Source organism: Scyliorhinus torazame, chromosome 11, assembly GCF_047496885.1.
Source record: "Scyliorhinus torazame isolate Kashiwa2021f chromosome 11, sScyTor2.1, whole genome shotgun sequence".
NCBI classification, from domain to species: Eukaryota; Metazoa; Chordata; class Chondrichthyes; order Carcharhiniformes; family Scyliorhinidae; genus Scyliorhinus; species Scyliorhinus torazame.
Genome location: NC_092717.1, coordinates 126,610,375 through 126,636,676, shown reverse-complemented (window position 1 = coordinate 126,636,676; position 26,302 = coordinate 126,610,375). Strand labels below are relative to the sequence as shown.

Below are 26,302 nucleotides of genomic sequence, written 5' to 3'. Positions count from 1 at the left end.
GGGTGAGCTGCTTTACCTTGAGGAGCTGCTGGCGTAGGGGGTCCGACTGAACACCGAAAACGATCTGGTCGCATATCATGGAGTCGGAGGTGGGCCCGTAATTACAGGACTGCGCAAGGATGCGGAGGTGGGTGAGGAAGGACTGGAAAGGTTCATCCTTACCCTGCAAACGCTGTTGCAATACATAGCGCTCAAAACTGTCATTCACCTCAATGTCGCAGTGACTGTCAAACTTAAGGAGGACCGTCTTGAATTTTGATTTATCTTCACCATCAGCAAAGGAGAGAGAATTGAAAATGTGGATGGCATGTTCCCCGGCCGTGGATAGGAAGAGCACGATCTTCCTGGTGTCTGAGGCAGCTTCCCGATCTGTGGCTTCAAGGTAGAGCTGGAAGCGTTGTTCGAATATCTTCCAGTTGCCCCTAGGTTACCGGTGATGCTGTCCATTTTGCAGGATGGCTGTATGCTGGTGGAAGGCAGATCACTTGCAGGTAGGTCTAAGAAGTTCTAACATCCCTCAACTACTGGTACCATGACGTGTTGGGTGCTCTGGATCCATGGAACACATACAGGCCACTAACACTTAATAAAATAGTGTTGTACTATTTTAAGTTAGAAACTGTTGAACATACTTTCACTATGGGTTAACACGATGTTAGATTAAACTAAAGACCTATGCCTGTCCTAACCAGTCTATGCACTCAGCACATGGTGAAGATCTGTGCTGTAAGCTCTGTCCTTCGGAGAGGCTGCATCCCGAATGAGCGGGAACTCTGATGCCCCTGTCTTTATAGTGAGTGTGCTCTAACTGGTGATTGACTGCAGTGTTGTGTGTCCATCAGTGTGTGTGTGTCTGCACCATGATATACTGGTGTATATTATGACAAACACGGTCAGACAAAAAAGGGAAACGAGTGCAGGACAAACCAAATATTGCCAAGAAAACTCAGTAACAACAGGCATTCGTTGAAAGGTGCTGAAGCATGATGTAATGGATGGGGCCTATGGAGGAAAGAGGTGCTACATAGAAAGTTTGAGGAGCTAGGCACTGTAATGATATGTATATAGGCATACAAGTAAAGGGTGAATTATTACATCTCAGTGTAATACAAACACTAGGAGGGCATCACCAGTTCCCAGTATAAATATAAAAACTCAGAATCTTGGGTAGTTAAGTGTTAGCAGAGGAGAGAGATTGATCACAGCCCAAGGACTAGTTAAGATTAGAAGTGGCATGCGGAGTTCATTAGTTATTACTTAAAACATAGATTACTATTTAACATACTCAGTCTTACTTTATTAATAGTTACAGCTCCATAGAGTGTGCAAACTCAATTTGATCATTATTCAATAAATCAGTTTTGCTTTAAGTGAGAGATTGGTGGCTACTTTATAATCACAACATCAGACCATTCTGGATTACAAAGCAAAGAGTAATGACATATTACCACAAAGTGTAATATAACAGGCACTAAAGTAAAGAACTGAACCTCCAATGTTATTATCACGATTACCTGAGCCTTGTGCAAATTGTCACAGGGTACATAAAATTAGAAAAAGGAGTACATGGCTCAAAGACTGGTGTAGGAGAAGTAGGTTTCGGTTCATGGGGTAGTAGCATCAGTACTGTAAAGGATAAAGTGGGGGCTGTACTGTGAAGACAGCCTACATCGGAACGGTGCTGTGACCAGTGTTCTTGCAAATTGCATAACTAGGGAACCAGGTGGGCTTGAAACTAAACACGGGGGGGTCAGTTCTGTAGAGGGGTTATGTAGGCTTACAAGGAAAAGGGATAAGAAGGATATTTTCAGGATGGCAACTAATGGAGTGCCACAGGGATCAGTGCTGGGGCCTCAATTATTTACAATATATTTTAATGACTTGGACGAAGGAAGTGAATATACTGTTGCCAAGTTTGCAGATGACACAAATTGGTGGGAAGACAAGTGGTGAGGATGACAATCTTCAGCAGGTTATAGACGGGCTAGGCGAGTGGGCAAAAACTTGGCACATGGAATAGAAATATAGGAAAATGTGAAGTTACGTACTTTGTTAGGAAATATAAAAGGAGCTGAATATTATTTAAATGGACAAAGACTGTAGAAAACTTCAGCATCATTAGAGTCCTCATTCGGAAATCACAAAAAGCTACCATGCAAGTTCAGAAGATAATTTTCAAAAAAGGTAGCACACAATAGTGGGAATGATTGCCTGCCAAACAGAGTTAGTCTTTTATTTCACAGAAATAAGCAGCACCAGCTAGACCCATTTTACTCAAAACTTTGAACCAATATTTGTGAAAAGATTGAACCGGTGAAACAAAGTCCCTTCAAAGAACTTAATCAATAACACTGACGAGACATTAATTCACTTTCTAATAACTGGTCATCTCAAAATTACATATGCAGCCCCAGCAATCCATCAAGTACATGCTCAATATTTTCCAGATTTCCCGATATTGCTTCAGCCCTGTGGCATCCATGCGAAACAACAACCAATTCAAAATAGTTAATCCATGTAGATGCTCATAAGAATCTTTTTTGTGGTTAATCGTATCCTAACCATCAATTACCTCCACACCTCTTCTGTACGTAGTAGTTGATGAAACATAGCTTCTCCCATCTCTTTACGAACCCGAATTTCCAAAACCATTTTGTGCTGTCTTTCAGCAACTAGTTTTTGTTTTAGGTTTTCCACCAAGGCCAATAATTCCTAGCCAAATTGAAAAGAAAAATATAGCATCAAGCAGTGACAAGGTGAAGATCAACATGCAAAAGACTCATTAAGCTAATGCTTTCCAGCTTCTACATAATTCTCAAAAAGTAATGCATTCATTTGAAAACATCCTAAATACCTGATCAGGCTTCTCAACTCTTTCAGAATCCTTTGCTTCTCATTCTCCTCCAATCTAGGATCTATTTCCCAAAATACAATTTCCCCAATAAAATGGAAATGTTCTTCAATTATACAAAATATCTTGGCCTTCTATTATTGATGCTCTTTACCCATCCAAGCATGTATTTAAATTTTAATGACCAATTACTAAGCGCATCTTCAAACAATACTATATTCCCTCTTCTTCAGGTTTAATTTTCACCTTATTTGGGTCTTGCCCTTGATGAATTAAATTCAATTTTGATGCCTGGGTGAATATGCCTGTTGAAAGCTCAAAACAGTGACTATTCCTCACAAGTGCTTAATTGGTTGCCAATGCATTTGGACATCCTGAAGTTGTGAAAGGCGCTAGCAATACACTTCTTTTTTAATACTTAATTGCTTTCCTCAACTAAATCAAGTACATGCTCAATTGTTTCCAGGTTTCCTGATGTTGCAGGCAGCATTAGCCTGCAATCTTCAATATCTTTTAAATGCTGGATAATTTCAAAAGTTGACTACAGCAGATACACAAGCTCAAGTTAAACAGAATATTTTTGTAAGGTTACTTCATAGCCCAAGGTGGCAGCATCCAGCTCTTGATAATCTTGCTCCTGTTCATCTTTGGAAAATAAATATTCAGCAGACAGTGTTTCAGAGAGATCAGTGCATACCATCATACTGGCATCACTCCCCTTCATTGGATCAGAAGGTTGCAGATCTACTTTTGGGCGAATGATTTGAACTATCTAAAAAACAAGAGAGTGTATTTATAAACAGCTTATATGGATATGTATATAGTAACTAACCCTCAACTTTTCTTGGCAAAAAATGATCAGAAGTATCTTCATAGGAAGATAAAACAGCCAGAATTGGGAATACAGCAGAACATTACAGCTTTTAAGAGTATATAAAGATTTAAATAGTGCGACTTTGTCAGTGAGTTTTGAAACTTGACTGAATTAACAGTTTTCTGCAAATGAAACACCATACATCAAAGGCAAAGTCTTTATCTAACAGTATGGAGATGTGCAAATTATAGAGTATTTCACCGATTTATAGAATGGTGCAATTATCATGCATTAAAATCGAAATGGCAGAGTGTGAAGGAAAGCTTTGCGGATGGTGACTGCGTCATCATAGTGTGCTAGGTTAAGTCTCATCCAATTTAAGGTGGTATGTCGAGCCCATACGACTATCCAGGATGAGTCGGCTCTTTTTGGGGTGGAGAATAGGTGTGGGTGTGCGCAGAGGGGCCGGTGAACCATGTGCACATATTTTGGGCGTGTCCGAGGTGGAGGGAATTTTCAGGCTTGATTTTGGGGATAGAGGTAGTTTCCACTCCGGAGGTGGCAATATTTGGAGTGTCAGAAGATCCAGGAGTTCCGGTGGGGAGAGATGCCTCCCTGATAGCCCAGAGACAGATTTTTTTGCGTTGGCGGAACTCAGTCACCAAAGGCAGGGTATGGGTGAATGATTTGGCAGAGTTTCTGCATTTGGAAAAAAAAATAGAGTTCGCCACTCACAGGTGGAAGAGGAGTACATCTTGAGGTGAAGCTGTTTATCAACTTCTTTGAGTATTGAATAGTCAGCGGGTGGGTGGGGAAATCGGTTGGAAAGGGAAGGGTTTTGTTGTAAAAGCCAACTGTGGCAACAGATTTGTGAATATGTATATATTCAAACTGCTTTCAATAAAACGTTCAAGAATATTTTCAAAATTAAACAAACATTTCCCCCTTTTAAAATGCAAGATACCAGCAAGACTTAGTGAGCGCATTTAGCTACGCGTTTCCCAGCAATCGCAGCGCTGAAAAACATAACGCTTTCCAACGCAACTCCAGTTAGGTACAGGGCCTTAGCAGGGATCGTGCGGCTGAGGCGTTTCCTAAGAAGCCTCGCTCACCGAAATCTGGTGCAGGAGTGGAGTGCCAATCTCTTAAGCCTCAACGTGACCCCCAAACCTTAACTCACTGTAAAGGGGTCCCCAGGACCCCACCCCACCTGATCTCATAAAATGTCAGCCTGGCACCCTGGATGTGCCTCTGCCAGTACCACCTGGGCACCTTGGCATTGTCAGGCTGACACCCATCTGGCACTTCCAGGGCGCCAGTGCTAGCATGCCTAGGTGGCACCAGTGCCAGTGTCCAACCCCACAAGAGGGCATGCACCTGGGGGCCTCCAATCCCCTTATAGATGCCCTTCCATTTGTGGTAACCAGTACTGAACGACGCTCACCAAGGCGAAGGGGATAGATCCTAATGCCTTAGTTACCTCAGGGAACTGCATATTAAAGTGAGATACTGTCTCGCTCTAATATGCAGACTTGCCAAAAGTGATACCGCCCATAAGGGGCGGGCTTTACATCTCAATGTCTCACGAGATCGCGTTAGATCGAGACATGGCGAGCCGATTAATCCCAGGAGAGGGGTTCCACGTCATTCATGAGCCACATTGTGTCATGGTGCACTGCGTTTCAGGCCACAGCATGGCTGATAGATTACACCCAACGTCTTCAAAGTCCAGACAAAAAGCAATGAATGACACCTTACCTGCTTAGCAATTGCTGAAAATTTCAGAACATGGAGAGTCTCATCATATATGGATGCACACTGGTTTATATTAATAATCATACAAGCTTTGCCTTTGCCGCAAAAGAAAGCCTGAAAGAGACGTGTCAGCTTGCTCTCTCGGAAAGGGATAACAATGGATTTCAATCTAGGAGGCAGAAAGGATAGGTTGTTTAAAAAAGTACACAATGGAGATTTCAGAATTCAAATACCTGCAAAGCAAGTAGAAGGATGTCTCCAAAATAAAAACCAGAAATTAAAATAACGTTGCATTACTTTTTACTGCATATTGAATCCAATCTTGGAATTCAGGAAGTCTTTCACTGGGAAAAGTAAGCATTCACTTTTGGAAGTATGCAAGTTTTATGGGTAACACTATTTAGTCCTACTTAATCAACATCTTCAGATGGTGAACTTCACAACTGGAAATCATCTATTTTTGCCAATGTTTCAGAAACAAATGTCAAAAAAAGGAACAGAGACAACATTTTACCTACACAAATTAGAACATGGCTATAAACAAATTACAAATTTACAGCATGGAGCATAGCAAGGCTAATTTTGTTCAATAATCAAATACTTACCAGCTTATTTCAATTATTTAACCTGATTGTGAAGGAGAGACAATTTCCTTCCAAAAGGCCCAAGTGCTATGTATTTATTGGCTTACTGCCACATGACATTGCAGTAAGCAAATGAAAAATCACCATCTGTGTGTTGTGCAAGTATAATCAAAACATTTCATGAATTAGATGCAATCCCATGTGGGATTGCTTATAAAAAATGTCGAATCATAAGGAATCCCGTAGCCTGTTTAGAAACCAAGCCACTTGCCTAAATTGGTGTCTTCTGGTTACTAATCCATCCACCACTGGAAACGGTTCGTCTTTTCAAAATACTTCAGCATTGTGAACACCTCTAGAAGCTTAGAATAATGAGGGGGGGGGATCTGATCGAGGTATATAAAATATTAAAACGGATTGATAAAGTAACGCAGGCCAAATGTTCCCCCTTGTGGGGCAATCTAGAACAAGAGGTCACAGATATAGATTGAGAAGCGGTAGATTTAAAACAGAGATGAGGGGGAACTACTTCTCGCAGTGGGTAGTGAATTTATGGAACTCGCTGCCCCATAGTGTGATGGAGTCTGAATCATTAAATAATTTCAAGAGGGAGACATATATATTGGATATTTTTTTTAAAAAGGAAGCGTGTTAAAGGGGATATGGGAACAGGCAGGGAGGTGGATTTGAGACCAGGAAGAGATCGGTGCTGATCCGATTGAACCTGCTCCACCATTCAAAGAGCTGAATTGCCTACTTCTGCTCCTAATTCCGATGTTCCTATCAAATCTCCCCTTAACCTTCTCTACTCAAGGACCTACACAAATATCAGTCTTTCATCCCTGTAAATGTTCAGAGTATCCTCTAACAACCAAGTTTGGATCACATAATTAATAATATTAAAAAAGAAACCAATGGTCAGTATCAGTAACTTTTTTGCTTTTGCATGGGTGCAGAATTAGAATGGTGGTACAGCAGAAGAGGAAGGGAATGCGATATCAGTTCTCTTGCTGCTTCCCATACTGGGAAGCACATGCAATCACACAGTGGGGAAGCTTTCCAGTGGTGAAACCCACCATCAGTTGATAATGCAGCAGGTATAGCTGGGCTCAAGGGCCTCTGGGATGATGCTCTGCTTCACGGCCACAACTTTCCTGTCTAACTGAATGCCATTAACTGAAGACTGATGAGCGCACAAAGGTGGCATGGGTTGTTTTCCAAATTTACATTTCACACATTGTGTGGGTTGCACTTTATTCATGGGTACATCATAGTCATTTGTTAAGACTAGCTTAGTCAGAGTGCTAAATACTGGCATGACTCATGGTTGGTGCACAGATGGTTACAGGGAGAGTTGGGCACATTTCTTTACTGTGAAATAAATGTGTTCAGTCTTCATTCATAATCCAGTTTAACTCCATCGGTTGGACAGTTGATTTGTTTTGCATTGAACTTAGTGCAGGAGGCCATTCGGCCCATCAAGTCTGCCCCAGCCCTTGGAAAGAGCACCCTACCTAAACCCACACCTCCACCCCATCCCCACACCTCCCTTAATCTGACCTAACCTTTTTTGGACACCGAGGGCAATTTAGCATGGCCAATCCACCTAACCGGCACATCTTTGGACTGTGGCAGGAAACCGGAGCACCCGGGAGGAAACCCATGCAGACACGGAGATCGCACAGACAGTGACCCAAGCCAGGAATTGACCCTGGAACTGTGAAGCAACTGTGCCAGCCGCTGTGCTACCTTGCTGCCCCAAACTGCAGAAGAGGCAGAGCGAGACCAACTGGACAGGTTCAATCCCGGTCGCTCACGAAGATATGCATTCTCGACCTTGCCCCTCATCCGAGGCATGGTGATCCTCCGGTTAAAATCACCACCAGCCAGTTCGCCCCTTCAAAGAGGAAAGCAGCCTCTGGTCATCTGAGACTATGGAGAATTTACTTCATGCAAAAGAGTGTAGTGTTAAACTCACCACTCTGGCTGAACTTCAGGCTCCGACCTTCCCTTCTAATTGTCATTGCCCGATATCACCCTCAAACAGGATAATAGAAATGTTAGAGGAACTCCAAGCCCTGCAAGGACTCTGCGCCAGCTGACATCCTGAGATGGACCCACATGTGGGCAGTATGGACACTATCTGGAGGGCCCTCAGTTAAAACTATTTATCCACGAGGCCTCTTTTTAAAAAAAAAAAATCTTATATGACTTACACCTATCACCCACAACATGTCTAGGATAGCAGAATTTTCCCCATTTCACCACCTCCTCACCATCGTAAAATCCTGGAATTCCCTCCCAAACAGCACTGGGGGTGTACCGACACCACAGGGACGGCAGCAGTTCAGGATGGCAGCTCACTACCACCTTCAAGGGAAATTAGGGACGGGTAGGAAAAGCTGGCCTAGCCAGTGGCATTCACATCTCCATGAATGAATTTTAAAAACTGATTCGCCATTGCCAGCCCCGAGGCTCCACGCATTCTGCCACTGCCCAATTCCCCTCCCTATGCTGCAGATTAAGAAATCCATTAAGGTGGCATACATGAACCAGGTACCACAAGGTTCTCATATGCCATGGATTTTATCTTGAAGGATGGACACCATTTTATCAAGTTTTACACTAATGAGTATTCAAGGCAGGCAAATGCATTACACGTAGGAAAGGGACCCAACAAACCAAACGTTTGCATCACAAGCCACCTTCAGGAATGAAAAAATTTGTTCCCTCTTAATTCAGTCACTTTGCACGTCACATTCTGATCTTGCAGGCTCCATGAAATCCACTTTCCCATCCCTCAAGCCTTGGATTTCATTTACCTTAGTTATGGTTAATTACATGGATTCAAAACTGCTGGAACTTCATTGATTATGATTATATTTCTTCTAGCTCTGCATGTGACTGATGGAGGAGTGGCAGATTGTGCATCCAGGGTGCTACATCTTACTGCAGTCAGGTGCTGAGCAACATTCTCATCAGATTTCTTATTATTCATAATGTCTCCAACTTTTATAAATAAACTGAACACATTTCCTAATTCTTTTTGTTCATGTTGTCAGGTGTTCCTTCATCTTCTAGATTGGGCATTAATAGCAGCATGATGAGTTGACATGCTGCCCAGGCAAATGTGTGCTACTTCCATGTGTCGTAGGAGTTGGGCTTGATGTTACCCCGTTGTGGCACTCATTGGGTACAATGTTCTCTCCCTGGTTAGTGAAGTTGCTGGCATCGTTGATTACCTTTTATGCTGAAGTGTAGGTCTAATATGGATTCCCGAGACCAAAATAGTTAGCATTTCAGAAGGAACAAGAAACTCTGTTTCAACAACTTTGCTGGGTTCCACTGCTGCTTTGCTGTTACATTTAACACCACTGCTAACAATTTCATGTCAGCCTTGAGAGGTGTAGATCAGAGTGCCAATCGGGCATTGTTTGGGTCCTTTTTCAATCAATATATTGTGGATGTTCTTGACCATCTGGATGTTCTATTTTTATTGTAGATATGGTCCAAATGGACAATGATCATGCCCCACTTGTCTATACAGATATACCAATGTGAAATTTCTCTCATTCCTACACAAATCTGCCAATCTCAGCAGGTCTGGCCAGCATCTGTAGAGAGACAAGGTTGAGAGTCTGGATGATTTGCCAAAGCCGGTTTCTCTTGTTGTTTGTTTCCGGTTGGAACAGATTTCTCTGTTGTAGTTGGAGACACAGGTCTTAAAAACAGCCCTCCTGGTGACACCAAACACTAGCACTCAGTATCTTCTTTCATCAGCTCTCGTAGGTGGCTGTGTTGACACGAGTTATGCACTGGATCCAACGTATGAAACTCTTCTGATCTTTGGAGGTAGCTATGACTGTTTCCAGGACTTGGCTCTGTGATGATAGGTAGACTTATCTGTATATAACATTATAACATGAGTGGATCATCTGTATGTGTATTATACGTTTTACTGTTGTACATCCAACCAGCAGATGGTGCAAGTATGGAGGCACGTGACCCGGAGGCACCATGTGTTCCAGGACAAGGTGCTAATAAGGGGTTGATAGCAGTCGATAGTAGCTCTGTAGTATCTCAGTGTAAGTTAGTGTTAGACCATTATTTCCAACTGTATTAATCTTAGACATTATAGTGATCCTTTAGAGTAGTGTTAGTAATAAATAGTTTTGTTGTAAAACAAAGTCTAATGTTCTTTGTTAACACTACCACATCAAGATTCATTATCAGCATAATCAAAGAATATTACAGGCTCGACTAAATTCTTCCAGATGTGTGTACCATTCCAAAGAACTGGCATTGTCACCTTCACAATGCATTTAGCTTCATCCCAGCTTTCCTGATTCTCTCAAATGACTGTGCAGATGGTGGTCACAATCCTGTTCCATCTATACCATCAGGATGTCAGCTATGCAGATTGCTCCTTTACATCCTCTATGCCTTGGTCTCCTGGAATACATCCCAACTCATGAAGGTCATATGTTAAAATGTAGAAATCTGCCCCATCAATGGCATGTGTTGAATAGTCAACAGTGACGAACCCTCATGAAACGTCATGTTCCAGTAGCTGTTTCTTCAATCAAGTATGTTGAAAATCTATGCCCCTGCCAATACTGGCATGATCTCTTTAATGTTGGAAGAGTGCAGTGACTGCATTTTATTTCTGGATTCATATCATTGGGATCCAGCCAAGATTATAGCCATCCATTTGACTTTGTTGAATTTACCAAATCTCTAGATTCTGTTTCTCTGGTGATCACAATTTTTCCCCTTCCATCTCTTCGGGCTTCCTTTATAGATGGAGGAAGAATCACTAGTTTCATCATTGGACCAATGGTGATGCAATATGCAAATAGTCAAAGCTTCCAACATCTTCATCATTCAACTGTGTCAAAAAACATTGGGTAAATTTGTAGCCAATTTTCCATGCTTCTGTTCAATGTGTTTACGGTCTTCAACCCTCTGTCACACCATGAACATCATGGTTTAGAGATCAGCTGCAGCCCTTCATAACGAGGTCAACCCCAGCAGGACCATCTGTTTCAGTGATGGAGAACATACATACATTGTATATCTTTTCCCTCACTTTTATTCCTTGGATTGGGTTGTTGGAGCTGTAGAATCTCCATTTCCCCATATGCCATTTGTTCGGTTTCAGTTCCAGAGCATCTTGGGTAGCTGTTAACATCAAGTTTTCGGAAAGAAATCATACAGAATTCAGACTTTTGGTTGTGGGCTTATTTCTCATCTTCTTCCTGATCTGAAAGTTGCACATTTCTTTCTTCTGGGAACATCCAGTCATTTCAGGCAGTTGTATGGTTCCAGTGTTCTCAAAATATCATCCTCCTAGGTGCGGAGATTTTGGTTTCTTTGTTTTTAATATATTCAATGCCAAACATAACAAAATTACATATCCATCCAAAAAACTAGCTAAAGTACAAACAGTTCATCATTTCCCCCTTTTCAAACCTTGCCCAACTTAACCCTCCCCAGAAAACCTCCCCTACCCCCACTTACTCGCCAGCGACAAACAAATATTTACATGGATATAAACAGCCTCCTTCTCCTGCAAAATCTCTCCTCTGACTCAAGAGCAAATTACATTTTCTCCAGTTGTAGGAATTCCCCCACGTCCCCCTGCCGACGCCTTCAGTCGTGCCACCGACCTCCTAATTTGCCGAGCAGAGGCGGAGACAATCAGCCCCCGTCTCCTCCAGTAGCTCCGGCACTCCAAAGATCACCACCAGGGGGCACGGCTCCACCCTCTCTCCCCCTCCCCCTCCCCAACGATTTCCAAAATGTCTCAAAGATCGATGTTCAAAACTACTAGTTTTGGGCAGGACCGGAACACGTGCACATGATTCACCAGCCCCCCCACGCACCTCTCCCCATTTTAGTTTCTTTTTAACCTCATTTGCCTTGCTGCTGTCAACCGTTGCTGGTTTACCTTACTTTGTTCAGCACATCTTTTCCCCGTGATTGGGCATTCCCCAAACTCGACAACTTGAATCACTTGCAAGACATTTCATTCTGCAAACAGTTCCTTGCACAAATGTCTCTCCATCTGGTTTGCATCCTTGGTTGCTGTTTCACTGCATCAACCCTGTTGCCTTAAGCGGTCAGGGTTTGGCTAGTCAGCACCTTTCACCAATCTACTCATTGCTTCATGTGGTCTGACAGCATTTACAGTCTTCATGTTGAAAGTCTGACCCTTCAAATTAAATCTTTGCACTTCAGGGAGTCCAGAGCCCCAAATGTGCTGATCCAACAGCCTTTCATCAGTGTCCTCGAATTTATATTCTGTCATGAAACTCATTGGTAGATCCAATTATTTGATTTTGGCTGGATATGTGCATTGAATTTTTCCAAATATGAATTTTGTTTGGATGTTTTGCTGACATTCTCACTCACCCAGCTGTTAACAAATTTAACCCTTTCTCTCCTGCACACTAAAGGATGTTGATGATAGCCACTGGGGCCTTTTTCGAAAGCTGTTCAGTCCACATTATGGTTTAAACTGCTCGGCACAACATAGAGGGCCAAAGGGCCTGTTCTGTGCTGTACTGTTCTATGTCCTAAAATGCCTCAGACATCATCAGCCTCAGAAACCATCGGCTACAACAGAGCATGTGTTGCTAGAGTGGCCTTCGTTTCCCACACTATTCAGTTTCTCTGTGGCACAAATTAAAGCTGATTTTTTTTTTTTTTTTTTTCAATGAAATTCAGAATTAAGTTGGTTTAAAATGTGTGGATTTTAACTCTCAGCCACATTATATCTTCGGTCTCCCACGAGTAAGAAATTTGAAACTCGGGCACTTTGGATTCCACCAATTGTATTTCTTTTTTTTTTTAAATTTAGAGTATCCAATTCATTTTTTCCAATTAAAGGGGCAATTTAGTGGGGCCAATCCACCTACCTGCACATCTTTAAGTTGTGGGGCGAAACCCATGCAAACACGGGGAGAATGTGCAAACTCCACATGGAGTGACCCAGAGCCAGGATCAAACCTGGGACGTTGGTGCTTGAGGCAGCAGAGCTAACCACTCTGCCACTGTGCTGCCCCTCATCAATTGTATTTCTTACAGCTCTGCCATGTGGCCATCGACTCAGCACCTGACTGCAGTCCAGCAGTAATGTTGCACTCCAGATGTAAGTCCTCACAATAACTAGTTCTTATGCTAATATAAAACAACTCTTCTAAACTTGCTTTGCCACATTGCAAGACATTCAAATACACGTTTCTGCTTCCCTTTTAAAAATGGTACCATTTTATTCATAGTCACTCTTCCTGATGATTGCTGCCATCCTCCTCACAGTTATGACAATGTAAAGTAGTTTCAGCACTGATCCCTAGGACCACGCCATAGTCGGAGAAATTACCACTATTATTCTGCTTTCTTCCCTCGGCCAACATATCATCCATAGAGAGGAATTGGAAAACTGGAGGCAGATCTTCGACGAAGTCAGCTGAGGACTGTTTAAAAGATTTTAAAACACGTCTTTGAGGTGAGAGTTTGGAAACACCTGTGAATCATTTGGGGGAAATCCATAGTGAATCGATTGAGTTTTAGGGACTGCGCGTTTACTGAAAATCTTAAAGCAGAAGACATTTTGTAACCCGTGCTAGATCGGTGTACATTTGTGAAGCCAAGAAGTAAAGGAGTGTTTTATTTTAGTCAAACTTTTAATGTTTAATAAATTGCTTTTGTTGTTATAAAGCCAATTGGTTATCCTGTGACTCTTCACCCATGTGTTATGGTCTTGAGCCAGGGTTCCATTCTGGGATCTTCCCATCCAATAGTATCAACTGGGATCATATCAGTACCTGTACCTTTTTTGAAAGTCTCCCATCTCATATTAGGAAATTAGTAGATAAACTGAATCCTCCAGTTTTTCCAGAAGTGTGCATTTTCAATTTTTAAAAAAGGCAAATAATTAAATTGGTTTTAAAATGACTTGCAAGAAAAGTCAGAATCAGGTTCCTAAGAATTTGTTTTTTCTTGGAATGCAAGCTGCAGTAGTATGTTCATTTTGCTCTGCACAATAATTAACCCACTGTCTTGACGAGAAAAGTTAGAACTAGGTTTCACAACACAATAATAACTTATCTATTGATTCCACTTACAAAATTCATTCAAGAGAGCCACTTTACTTTCATACTTACTTATTCTGCTGCTTCTGCCTGAGCGCAGAAATACATTTACCAAGAATAAGGAGAGAAGTATTAATGTTTCCTGCTTCTTTCAATCGATCGCCAAAAGATTCGGCTTTGTCACATCGTTCTGACCCGGCCAAATCGCACAAGGAAAGCCTATGTTCAGTAAAATAGAAATTCTTAAATTGACAAAAGTCATTTCTCCTTCAAAGCCAAATATTGTCAAAGCTATGAACCCATTTACTATGTGTCAGCCGTGGCTCAGTGTCAAGATTCTTGCAGAAACTTGTAGCTTCACGCCTCAGCCTGCTGCACAAAGTTCACACAATAACGTAGGAGTGCAGCGTTGCTGGAGGAACCACCTTCTTGATGGGAGACATGAAGTGGGCAAAGGGGGGTGTTGTTTAAGTGGGTGTCAAAATATCCCATGCTTTGCTTTTGAAGGAGTAGGGCAATTTCCACCTGTATCTTGACCAATATTTATCCCTCAACCAACATCATATACAGATACTGATCATTCAGCTGCTTGTAATTTATTTAATATAAATTTAGTGTACCCAATTCATTTTTTCCAATTAAGGGGCAATTTACGTGGCCAATCAACCTAGCCTGTACATCTTTGGGTTGTGGGGGCGAAACCCACGCAAACACAGGGAGAATGTGCAAACTCCACACGGACAGTGACCCAGAGCCGGGATCGAACCTGGGACCTTGGCGCAGTGAGGCTGCAGGGCTAACCCACTGCGCCACCGTGCTGCCCGGCTACTTGTAATGTTGCACACTTGACTAGATTGCAGAAGTACTTTGTAGTTTTTTGAAAATTGCATCATGTATTTTGTCCATTTAAGGCAACCGTGCCCATATACCAGCAGAGGGAATCGAAAGAGAAAACAAACACTTGGTGCAGTTCTGATTCTTAGTTTCTGAATTGTGTAGAAGAGGGTGAAATATGGGAAACATAGGAAAACTTTTGGAAGCAGTTTGTCTACTTTCTGCAGACAGCATTAGTTGCAGATTGAGAACACGGAGGTTGCAGGCTTTTGGTAAATAAAAATTGAGGTACTCCAGTTCATGAACAGCAAGAGGAAGGTCTGCAAAGTATGGGCACCCTGCAAAAATACATTAAAAAAATCAAATCTATGATCATTCTGGATCCTTGGTCATGCATCTGCATTGATCAGAGAAGTTGGAATTTGACCCCAACATCCCAGATGATCGAGATCTAGAACACTAACCGAAAAGGGTAGTGTAGTTTTTTAAATTATTCATTTTACGGGATGCGGGCATCGCTGATTAGGCTAGCATTGGTGTGCTGCCTTCTTGAACCACTGCAGTCCGAGGTGTAGGTAAACCCACTGTGCTGTTTGGGAGGAGATCAAGGATTTTGACCAAGTGACAGTGAAGGAACATTGATATTTCCACATGAGGATGGCAAGTGACTTGGAGAGGAATCTCCAGGTGGTGGGGTTCCCAGGTATCTGCTGCTCTTGTCCTTTATGATGGTAGTGGGTTTGGAAGCTGTGAAAGAACCTTGGTGAGTGACTGCCCTGCATCGTGTAAATGGTACACATGGCTGACATTGTTCGGTGGTGGAGGGTACGAGTGTTTGTGGAAGGAGGAGCAATCAGGAGGCCTGCTTTGTTCTGGCTGGGTGTTGAGCTTCAGGAGGGTTGTTGGAGCTGCACTCATCCAGGCAAGTAGATTATTCCATTACACTCTGACTTGAGCCTTGTAGATGGTGGACAGGCTGTGTGTGGGGGAATCGGGAGGCAAGTTACTTGCCGTAGGATTCCTAGCCTTTGACCTACTCCGGTAGCCACAGTATTAATAAGGTGAGTCCAGTTCAGTTTCTGATCAATGGTAACCTCCAGGATTTTGATTATGGGGGATTCAGCGATGGCAATGCCGGGTGATGGTTAGATCCTCTTGTATGGCCATTGCCTGGTCCTTGTGGTGCAAATGTAACTTGCCACTCGTCAGCCCAAGCCTGGAAATTGTCCAGGTTTTCCTGTATTTGGACACGACTGCTTCCCTATCTGTGGGCTCACGAATGGTGCTGAACATCATGCAGTCATGTGCTGTGCAGTCATTGAATAGAAACATAGAATCCCTCTTACAGTGCAGAAGGAGGCCATTCGGACCATTGAATCTGCATGGACGCTCTGAAAGAGCACAATAAGCCCACTCCCCCATCCTATCTTGGAACCCCACCTAACCTGCATGTCTTCAGAGGAAACCAGAGCACCCAGAGGAAACCCACGCAGAAAGTGCAAGTGCAAATTCCAGAGTCACCCAAGGCCAGAATTGAACCTGGATCCTGGCACTGAGGCAGCAGTGCTAACCACCATCTTCCCATCTGCAAACGTTCCCACTTCTGATGGAAGGGAGGTCATTGATGAAACACCTGAAGATGGTTAGGCTAGGACACTACCTGGAGGAACTCCTGCAGTGATGTCCGATAGCCAAGATGTTTGACCTCCAAGCACCGCAACCATCTTCCTTTTTGCCAGGTATGACTCCAAACAGCTGAGTTCTCCCCGACTCCCATTGACTGTTTTGTTAAAGCTCCTTGATGCCATACTCAGTCAAATGCTGCCTTGATGTCAAGGGCAGTCATTCTCACCTCAGGCATTCAGCTCTTTGGTTTATGTTTGAAAGAAGGCTGTAATGAGGCCAGGAGCCAAGTGACCCTGGCAGAACCCAAACTGAACATGTTTTTGCTGAGCAAGTGCTGTCTGATAGCACTGTTGATGACTCCTATCCCTTTGCTGATGAAGAGTAGGATAGGGCAGTAATTGGCTGGATTGGATTTGTCCTATTTCAGTGTACAGGACACCTGGGCAATTTTCCACATTGCTGGGTAGATGCCAGTGTTGTAGCTGTCCTGGAACTGCTTGGCTACAGGTGCAAGTTCTGGAGCACATGTCTTCAGTCCTATTGCCAGAATATTGTCAGGGTGCATCGCCTTTGCAGTATCCAGTGCCTTCAGCCATTTCTTGATTTCACATGTTTCTTGATTTCACGTGGAGTGAATTGTATTGGCTGAAGACTGACATCGGTGATACTGGTGACCTCAGGAGACTGAGATGGATCATCCACTCGGATTTCTGGTTGAAAATTGTTCAGAATGCCTCAGCTTTTGCACAGATGGGCTGGGCTCATAGAATTTACAGTGCAGAAGGAGGCCATTCGGCCCATCGAGTCTGCACCGGCTCTTGGAAAGAGCACCCTACCCAAGGTCAACACCTCCACCCTATCCCCATAACCCAGTAACCCCACCCAACACCAAGGGCAATTTTGGACACTAAGGGCAATTTATCATGGCCAATCCACCTAACCTGCACATCTTTGGACTGTGGGAGGAAACCGGAGCACCCGGAGGAAACCCACGCACACACGGGGAGGATGTGCAGACTCCGCACAGACAGTGACCCAAGCCGGAATCGAACCTGAGACTCTGGAGCTGTAAAGCAATTGTGCTATCCACAATGCTACCGTGCTGCCCTAAATCTCCTCCATCATTGAGGATAGTGATATTTGTGAAGCTTCCTCCTTCAGTGAAGTTGTTTAAATGTCCACCACCATTGACAGCTGGATGTGCAGGACTGCAGAGCTTAGATGCTGATGCGTTTATTGTGGAATTGCTTAGCTTTATTACTTGCTGCTTATGCCGTTTGGCACACAGTCCTGTGTTGTAGCTTCACCAGGTTGACACATATTTAGGTATGCATGGTGTTGCTCCTGGCATGCTCACCTGCACTCTTCGAGCCAGTGTTGAATCCTTAGCTTGGTGGTAGGGGGAACATGCTGGGCCTCAGGTTGCAGATTGTGGTGGAGTACAATTCTGCTGCTGCTGATGACCCACATCACCTCAAGATGCCCAGTCTTAGATCTGTTTGAAGTCTATCCCATTTAGCACAGTGGTAGTGCCACACAACACAATGGAGAATATCCTCAATGTGAAGATGGGATTGGTCCCCACAAGGACTGTGCAGTGGTCACTTCCAAGGATATGGTCATGGACAGATGCATCTGCAGCAGGAAGGTTGGTCAGGATGAGGTTAAGTTTGTTTTTCCCTCTTGTTGGTCCCCTCACCATCTGCTGCAGTCCTCCCAGAGTAGATTCCTTAGGGATCATCATAAGACAATTGCAAATGTGGTGGTATATCACAGATAACTCTAGAGTCTGGGCCTCAGAGGTAATACATACTTGCATGCATGCATTTTGTCAGGAGCATTGATAGTAGTGGCAGAGACTCCAGTATTCTTTCCATCACATGGCTGAACAGGATTCTCTCACTGTTTACCATTTGCCATTGGCATGTTGGAAGGATTTGCAGGCAATAATTCACCTGTTCGGCAAGGTTATAAACATACCTTCCTTCAGCCATCAGGTTGCAGGGTGGAATTTAAACTCTTGAGCTTCAGACTCAGGAGGTAGGACCGTTACTCACATGACTTCCACAATTAGACATATACTCGGAGATAATTATTTTGCCGGGCTAAGAGGCAAAAGCTTGGAAGGAACAGCTCTTTCAAAGCCAGCAAAAGCACGATAGATTAAATGGCTTCCTTCGGTGCCAAGATTTCAATTGCTACATTCCTAAATTACTGTTGACAGAGAAACATCCTAATGTGATGTCCTGGTACAGAAGCATTGCACCTTTTGTTTCAGCTTCAATATACAAAGAAAGTCCAACTGCAAAATGATGTGGAAATTTAATAATTATGAATTTAAAAAAATAATTAACTCACTCAGAAGTCCTTATTACATGGGGCTTGTCTTCACCAAATATTTCCATCAGTCGAATGGAAAATATACTGTGACTGGAAGAAGAAAAATTACCAAGTGATTTTAAGATCCCAAATTTTTTTTGACAAATTCCCGTTTTAAATTTTAATTTTCATCTGTTAACCAATTCTTCAATTTCAAGTAGCAACATTCATACATATACCTTCTGCTGGATTGTTGGTTTATTTTGGTGCAAGCCAAACTTCGATTTTTATTTCCTATTTTTAGGAATCTGAAAGCTTCATCCAAACATGTAATGTTGATCCATTTTAGATCTAAAATTTCAAACAATTAAAAGTCAGATTTACGTCATGATACAACAATTAGTTGCTGGAAACTGTTAGGAATGCATACATTTTGAATGGAAATCAGCTCATTGAAAGAGCAGTTTTTCAAAGCCCCCTCCCCTGGATTAACCAGGTTTCCAGCAAATTGATTTTAATTTTATTTATGGTCCAGATAACCCTACCAATGTCAGTAAACTACAAAGAACATTTGTACCCTTTCTAACAAAAAAGTCAATAATAATTCTGAACAAGAAGCCTGTTTGATTTCTCCCAGTCCTGATGGTCATGTTGACTTAGTCAATAGCATTTTTCAATTGTGTCGAGGGCTACTTTTAAAAAAAATTCTGGGTGTCCCGTGAGGACCAGAGATGGTGTTCCATTGATGCAGGTGCTAGATAAAAAGGCCCCATTCTGCTTGTTCAAACTATTTGAAGAAAACTAATTTCACCCAACGTTTCAATCAATATCCACTTCTCAAGCAGTACTACCATAAACAGATCATTCATACCAACAAAAAGCAAAATTTTGCAGATTACTATAAATAAAAGTTTAAAAACAGCTAATCAGCAAGGTCAGGAAGCATGGGGTAGGTGGGGAAGAAAGAGAAGGGAAAAAAGTTATAACTTTATCAGAAAAACCTTTCATCAGAAAAAACAATCCAATCGATTTTAAAGCCAGTTAATGCTGTATAATATGGTCCTGATACACGGAGTTAATTTTAGATGGGAGGTGAAGTACTACTTGCATCAGTTAAGTTAAATCAGAACCACATGCATGGATGAATTATGTGCTAAGGAGATGCAATGTCAAGACTATGATTCATAGTCACAATTGACAAGTTATTAATGCAAACTGTTTGGCTGTGTGGTTTCTGTAGCCATGTAAAATGGCTGCGTTCCGATTAATCTGGCCAAAACCCAGTTTAAAATGGCTAAACCGAAAGACTGCTGGGAAAAGCAGCCAAGAAGACACACGCAGGCAGCTGCAGACAGGTTTGCAGCTTCAGCTCTGGGAACGTAGCCCAGATCGATACTCAGGGCTATCAACAGCCCATCAACCCAGGTATCCGCAGTTTCATTCAGGACTGTTTACACCTAATCTACTCAGACATCCACAGTTAAATCGGCTATCCCCGGGAACAATTGCAACATATTAGCAATTGAATACCAGGCCAGACCTGTCGCCGCCTGCAGTGGCCAAAACAAAGACAGCTGAGCGACCACCCCCGATCAAGGAATCGCCTCACCATTGGACACATCGACCCCAGAGACTGGGGACAGAATCCAATCACTTGGGACTCAGGGTCAAGGGCCGCCCTGGGGGGCGGGAAGCCTCTGGGCCCTATAAAAGTAAAGGTCCAAGTTCAGATCTCTCTCTCTCTCTCTCATCTTCGCCTGCTCGAGACCTTCGCAAGACCAGCCACCGGCCACTAAGTGTGAATCCAACGATCGCTATCCGGTAGAGACACCTAGCCACCGACCTGTAGCAGCCTTTTGAATCCCGCGGGCCAGATTTGATTGGACAAGCCATTCGTTTCCCTGACCTGGTGGGCTCTTCCCAAGTTAAGTATTGGCCAGTAGTGATAGGTTTGTTATATAGAAAGTAGTATTAGGGTATTAATATTGCTTGTTGTGTATAATAAATGACCGTTGTTTTAATCCTTACTAAGCGGTGTGCTGTATTATTAATCATAACCTGAACTTGAACCACGTGGCGGTATCATAAAGATACCTGGCGACTCGTGAGCAAAGGTGACCTAAACAGAGCAAATAGACTAAAGCTAGAAAGAGCAACATTTCACCCCCACAACCCAAAGATGGGCAAATGAGGTGATTGGCCACGTTAAATTGCCCCCTAATTGGAAAATAATTGGGTACTCTAACTTTATTTGCCAGTCAATAAATAATAAAAACACAGAAGGACCCCCAGTTACAGAGAATAAAATGAATGGACTGGAGTTTGTTGCACCAATTTGAAGATAGCATCAGAAGAGACAAAAGAAAGCATCATGGAATACACTAAAGTCAGTGGAACCCAGAACCGTCAGAACTAGATTGGTTTTTGTTTAAGATTGAGTCAGAGGTTTCGACCTAAAGTTATTGAATCTTGGAAGTACAGAGTCAAAAGAGAAGGTGCTGTTCATCAGGTTTGCATTGAACCTCACTGGAACACTGTAGCAGGCCATGGGCAGAAAAAGTCAGAGAGCAAAATGGAGAATAAAATGACAAGCGACAGGGAGCTTGGGCATACTTCCTATCACTGGCTATTTCTATTCTCCGCCTTGCTCCCACTCTGTCCATAGCCTACTGTGGTATTCCAGTGAGATGCAACACAAAACTTGGTGAAAAGCATCACTCAGCATTCTTACAATCTTTTGGACTCAACATAAAAATGAAGAAAAAAAAAAAAGAGGTTATGAAGTTTAAAGTCTTCATCCCTTTACCTTTCATGTAGCCATTCACATCTCATCTAGAATCATCTTTTCTCTCTTTACTACATCCACCCCCATTTCCTTTGGGGTTTATTTACACCAGTGTCCTCCCCCCCATGACAGAGATTACCATTTGTTCTTCCTGCCCCCTCCTCCCCTTGGCTTTCTGACTCTCAAAACTTTCTTCAGTTCTAATGAAAGGACATCTTGACCTGAAATTACAACTGTTTCTCACCACAGACCCTGCCTAACCATTAAAAAAAAAACAATCTTATCCACATTAAATGCTGTTTTCAGGACAGAACAAAACTTGTCCGCCTTACTTATGTTAATTAGTAACCCTAGCAAATGGGGACATTTTTATTTGTATGATTTACTACTGTATATAATGGTCTTTACACAACACATCCTAAGATAATTTAAATGCATCATTTGCTTTTTGTGTATACAGTAAATCATTATGATTAGGATATACCTTTAACATAGCTATTTCCTTTTTGATCTTCACAAACTCGCAAGTTTTGACGTTTCTGGCTTTTCAAAGTTGGTATTGCATCCAATAGATCATACACATATTCATTGTAAATCTCACAAAAAGAAACCCATACTGAATATTTCAGTGGTCTTTGATCAGCGAGGCCTGCATTGGATGCTGTCAAGAGGAATTTAGAGTGATTAGTTATAAAAAGTAGTTTCAAATATTTAAATCAGCTACAACTGTAAATTAGACATTTACCACCAATAACCTTATAGTTAGAGTGTCATGGCTTTATCTTTCAAAGTCAGTCAAAATAATGCGGGATAGTATGTTGTTCATCTTTCTACGGCATGGTGGAAGATAAAGTAATCTGTTCACCCAAATATCTCTTGATTTCTCAGCCATGATTTTAGTTCAAGACCTATTGATGGCATTGTACAGAAGTGCAACACCACTCGGGCAATTGGAACACTTCCAATACAGTAAAAGATGTATTAGCACAGGAAGAAAAGCAAACATTCAATTCTGACCAGTCCTGTGTAATGCTGAATTACCCCATATATTTTTGCTTTCTCGTCCAAATACTACAATTAAATCGAGCATTAAAATCAATACTTGTGAAAAGCATATCAAAAACAGAGAGAGTTTATTCTAATCTTTAGTGTCGATTACTGTTAAGAGGTGAAAATATTCACACGAAGGCCTAAGTAAAAAAACGCTAATGTCAGAATTCTGGGAGACAAGGTCTGAGACTCCTCAGCCTTCAACAGCACCTTATCTCAAGCTAAGGCTCACATGGGTTAATACACAGATTCAAGGGGTGGAATTAGTTTTATTCTCATTTACATACAAATCAACTATATTTGCGTCACACTTATTACATGCAGTCAATCAATTTTCCTAGCATCCCAGTTATCACATCTATGGTTCAAGTGGGTGTTGTCTTACCTGCCCCTAACTTCATACAGAAGTCATTCAAAACTAACATAATAATGTCTCCTGTAAACAGCTGTAGACCTTGAACTTTATCAATGATACATTGCATATCTTCTTCTGTAAAGCGGTTATCAGTGGCTGTTGGGATACTCCCTATACATACCCACAGTTGGTCTCATGAGACAGTTTACAGGGAATGTGGCTTGTTCAGCCATTGTGTCTCTTTAATATCACAAAATAGCCAACAGCCATTTTGTCTTTTCTGATATTAACAGCATTGTGTATACGCTATCTATTTCTACAAATTGCCTCTTCTAAACAGGCATCTAAGCCAATGAGTACCTTTTGTTTCATCAGAACTATTCAAGAGTAATATAGGAGCACAAATGTAGTTACAGGGCCACCTAGAATTTACATCATAGTCCAGTATCACAAAATGCCCTCCAACAATTACAGCCTTTTGTTCTTAAATTTCCTACCAATTTGTATTTGTCCATTCCTTTACAATTTGGAAAAGGTCTCAAATTTTCTCAGTTCAAGAAAAAGAGAATACAGCCTTAGCTTTTCCTCATACCCTTCAGATCCTCACCTCTGGAGTCACCCTGGTAAATTGCAACTCCAGGGCTTGGAAGAATTGGAAATAACAGACAATACTTAAAATGCCATTGTATTATGCAGTCATCTCAAGATACAATTACTCACCTTAAATTCCATTTGCATCCTTCATACATTTTTAGGGCTAAAATTGTTGGATACCCCTTTTTTAATAAAAAAACAAATCCTTTACTGCACTCACCACCACTGGCCCACCCCTTTTTCAGATTTTTGATCATAATGCTGGTTCTCAAATTGTATTTTTAAAAAAAATTAATTAGGGTGTGAATATTGCAGAAAGGCCGGTGTTTATTATTTATCTCCCATAAGAAAATGGAGCGATTACAGTGTTTCTGCTCATTCTCCTGCAATATTCAGTATTCTTTTGGCAGTTTTCAGTTCAGAGTTGGTACAACAACAACCTTCCTGACCCAAGAAGCATTCATTTAACACAAACTTATTAAACAACCACTTGCCCCTTTATGCTAGTCCCATTTTTTCAACCAATATCTTTAAAGGGACTGTTAGACTTTATGTGCCATAAGGTTCTATCAGGTTATTCAAACATGATCAAGCTGGAATGAGAAAATCACACACTCGATTCCTCTGCCTTTTCCATATCCCATTCATTATTCATTTAAACAAAAAAGCCAATTTTCTTTTAAAAGCCATTATGGATTTATTTCCCCACTCTGGCTTTTGGTAGGCACTGCACTAATAACTAGCGAAGACATTCGCATTTGTGCGGTGGTTAGCACTGCTGCCTCATGGCACCGAGGGCCCGGGTTCGACCCAAGCCCACCGTCTGTGTGGAGTTTTCACATCCTCCCAGCATTTGCGTGGGTCTCACCCCCACAAACTTCAGGGTGCTTCTCAGTAGCATTCAACTTCCTGCAGTAATTCTTAATAATTAAAATGGTCATATTCCTGGTACCAGATTATTCAATCAGCACCCTCGGTGACAGCATAACTGGCTATAACATGAGTAATTATGTTAAGGAGACCATGATGGAAGATTGGCATCACGAGTCAGATGACCAGGTGCGAACTAGGCGCGGTATAGCCTGCGTCCCAAATACCAATAAATAGTTCTAAATAAATAGTTGAAGTTAAATTATCCCAACTATCAGAAGTCTGTTATTGGAGAAGCAAAGCTTGATTGATCAAGGTATAGTGAAACAACCAACAGGTAACAGTAAAACCTCACTAAGCTGGGTAACAACACGAAGAATGGTGGCAATACTGAAAGCCACCGCAACCCACAAGTGACAAACGGCACTTTGTAGCAACAAAGATCAAAACAGAAATGTACCACGGCGCATCACAGGAGGAGATTATAAGGGCCTTCGATAAATACATGGCCCCAAGGTGAATGATTATAGAAAGAGTAAAAGTCAGCCAGAGGCCAGGTAAATCCATACAAATTCCTTTGCGATTACATTTGTTGACATCATGCTCGACGACTCAAGATCAGATTTTTGGCAATTCAAATAGGATTTGCCCGAGAGGAAACCAAAAGGCTTGCAAAGCAGGTGGATTTGTGATGACAGAATCATGGTGTAATTCAGGACAACTTGAGGGGGTGATCCACTAAATCAGGAGCCCCATCCAGCTCTGTTCAAATGCTCCAAATGCAATGCCAATGGACAACAGCATCACAGACTTCCCAGCGGGGGGAGCAGAATGCTTTCTCTGCAGCAGGACTGGTCATTTAAATACTTCTGTTTAAAACAGAGGACGTGATTTTATACCCGGGGTCGCCACAAAGTGGATGCAAAATATCACCAAGAGTCAGAAAACAAGAATCTTGCTGGCAAGATTTTGTTTTGATTTTCCCCTCTCCATGCCAACGATGCAACGACAGGAACCTCATTGCAATACATCAGTGGGCTGCACAGCATATCTCACCACCAACCCCAAACGAGATGTCACGTCAGCAATGTTTACAACAGGATTTGCAGAACGTGAACCAGGTGAAGGGATCCCACTGGGGGCACAAACCCCCACGCATGTCTGATCAGCACCCTGGCACTGTCCCCAGTGCTGGGAAGAGGGGCGGGACATCTCAATGTGCAGGGTGTGGATGTCATTCATTCTCACGTCTCGTTTGGGGAGGGGGGGCTGGCTTGGAGGTGTTTCATTCTTTCTCCCCCCCCACATTACAATGCTGCACTGCTTGCTTTTCCCCGTTGTAATTTCAAACACTTTATTGGTTTTGGAGGGGAGAAAGAGAAAGTGTGATGAAATGCTGTAGAGGCATGGCTATGCTAACAAGCTGCACACGGCTTTTATTCACCCGAGCCAAAGCTCTGGAAAATAAAAGTTCACCCATGTTTGCAACCATTTTCAGACCAAACAAATAAGAGATGAAAGAAGCTGCTGAACAGTTCTGGTCTGTGGAGTTGCAAGTCCAAGACTACAGAATGGATTTGCAACATCATTCTTCAGACAGATTGGTTTGACTTCAAAATTGGCTTAAAAGTCAAAGCCCAACCATCTGGTTAAAATCTACAAAGGCATGGAGGCACAGTTCACTACAACCTTTAGGCATGAAGAATTTAGCAAGACCCACTAGATCTTATGGAACCAACTAATGTCTCTGCTGTGGAGGTCAATATGTT

At 42.3% G+C, this 26,302-nt stretch overlaps 1 protein-coding gene across 1 annotated transcript in view; it reads right to left on the bottom strand.

Annotated features, from left to right (window-relative positions):
• LOC140385938 (kinesin-like protein KIF20A) overlaps positions 1 to 26,302 on the bottom strand; it is a gene marked incomplete at its 5' end in the record, with an annotated part of 69,540 nt that overhangs the window by 20,065 nt on the left and 23,173 nt on the right. Inside the window, 7 exons of the mRNA XM_072468589.1 lie at positions 2,573 to 2,712; positions 3,444 to 3,623; positions 5,424 to 5,589; positions 14,173 to 14,319; positions 18,919 to 18,990; positions 19,119 to 19,230; positions 22,149 to 22,325. Coding sequence (XP_072324690.1) covers positions 2,573 to 2,712; positions 3,444 to 3,623; positions 5,424 to 5,589; positions 14,173 to 14,319; positions 18,919 to 18,990; positions 19,119 to 19,230; positions 22,149 to 22,325 — 994 coding nt within the window. The remainder of the gene's footprint in view (positions 1 to 2,572; positions 2,713 to 3,443; positions 3,624 to 5,423; positions 5,590 to 14,172; positions 14,320 to 18,918; positions 18,991 to 19,118; positions 19,231 to 22,148; positions 22,326 to 26,302) is intronic.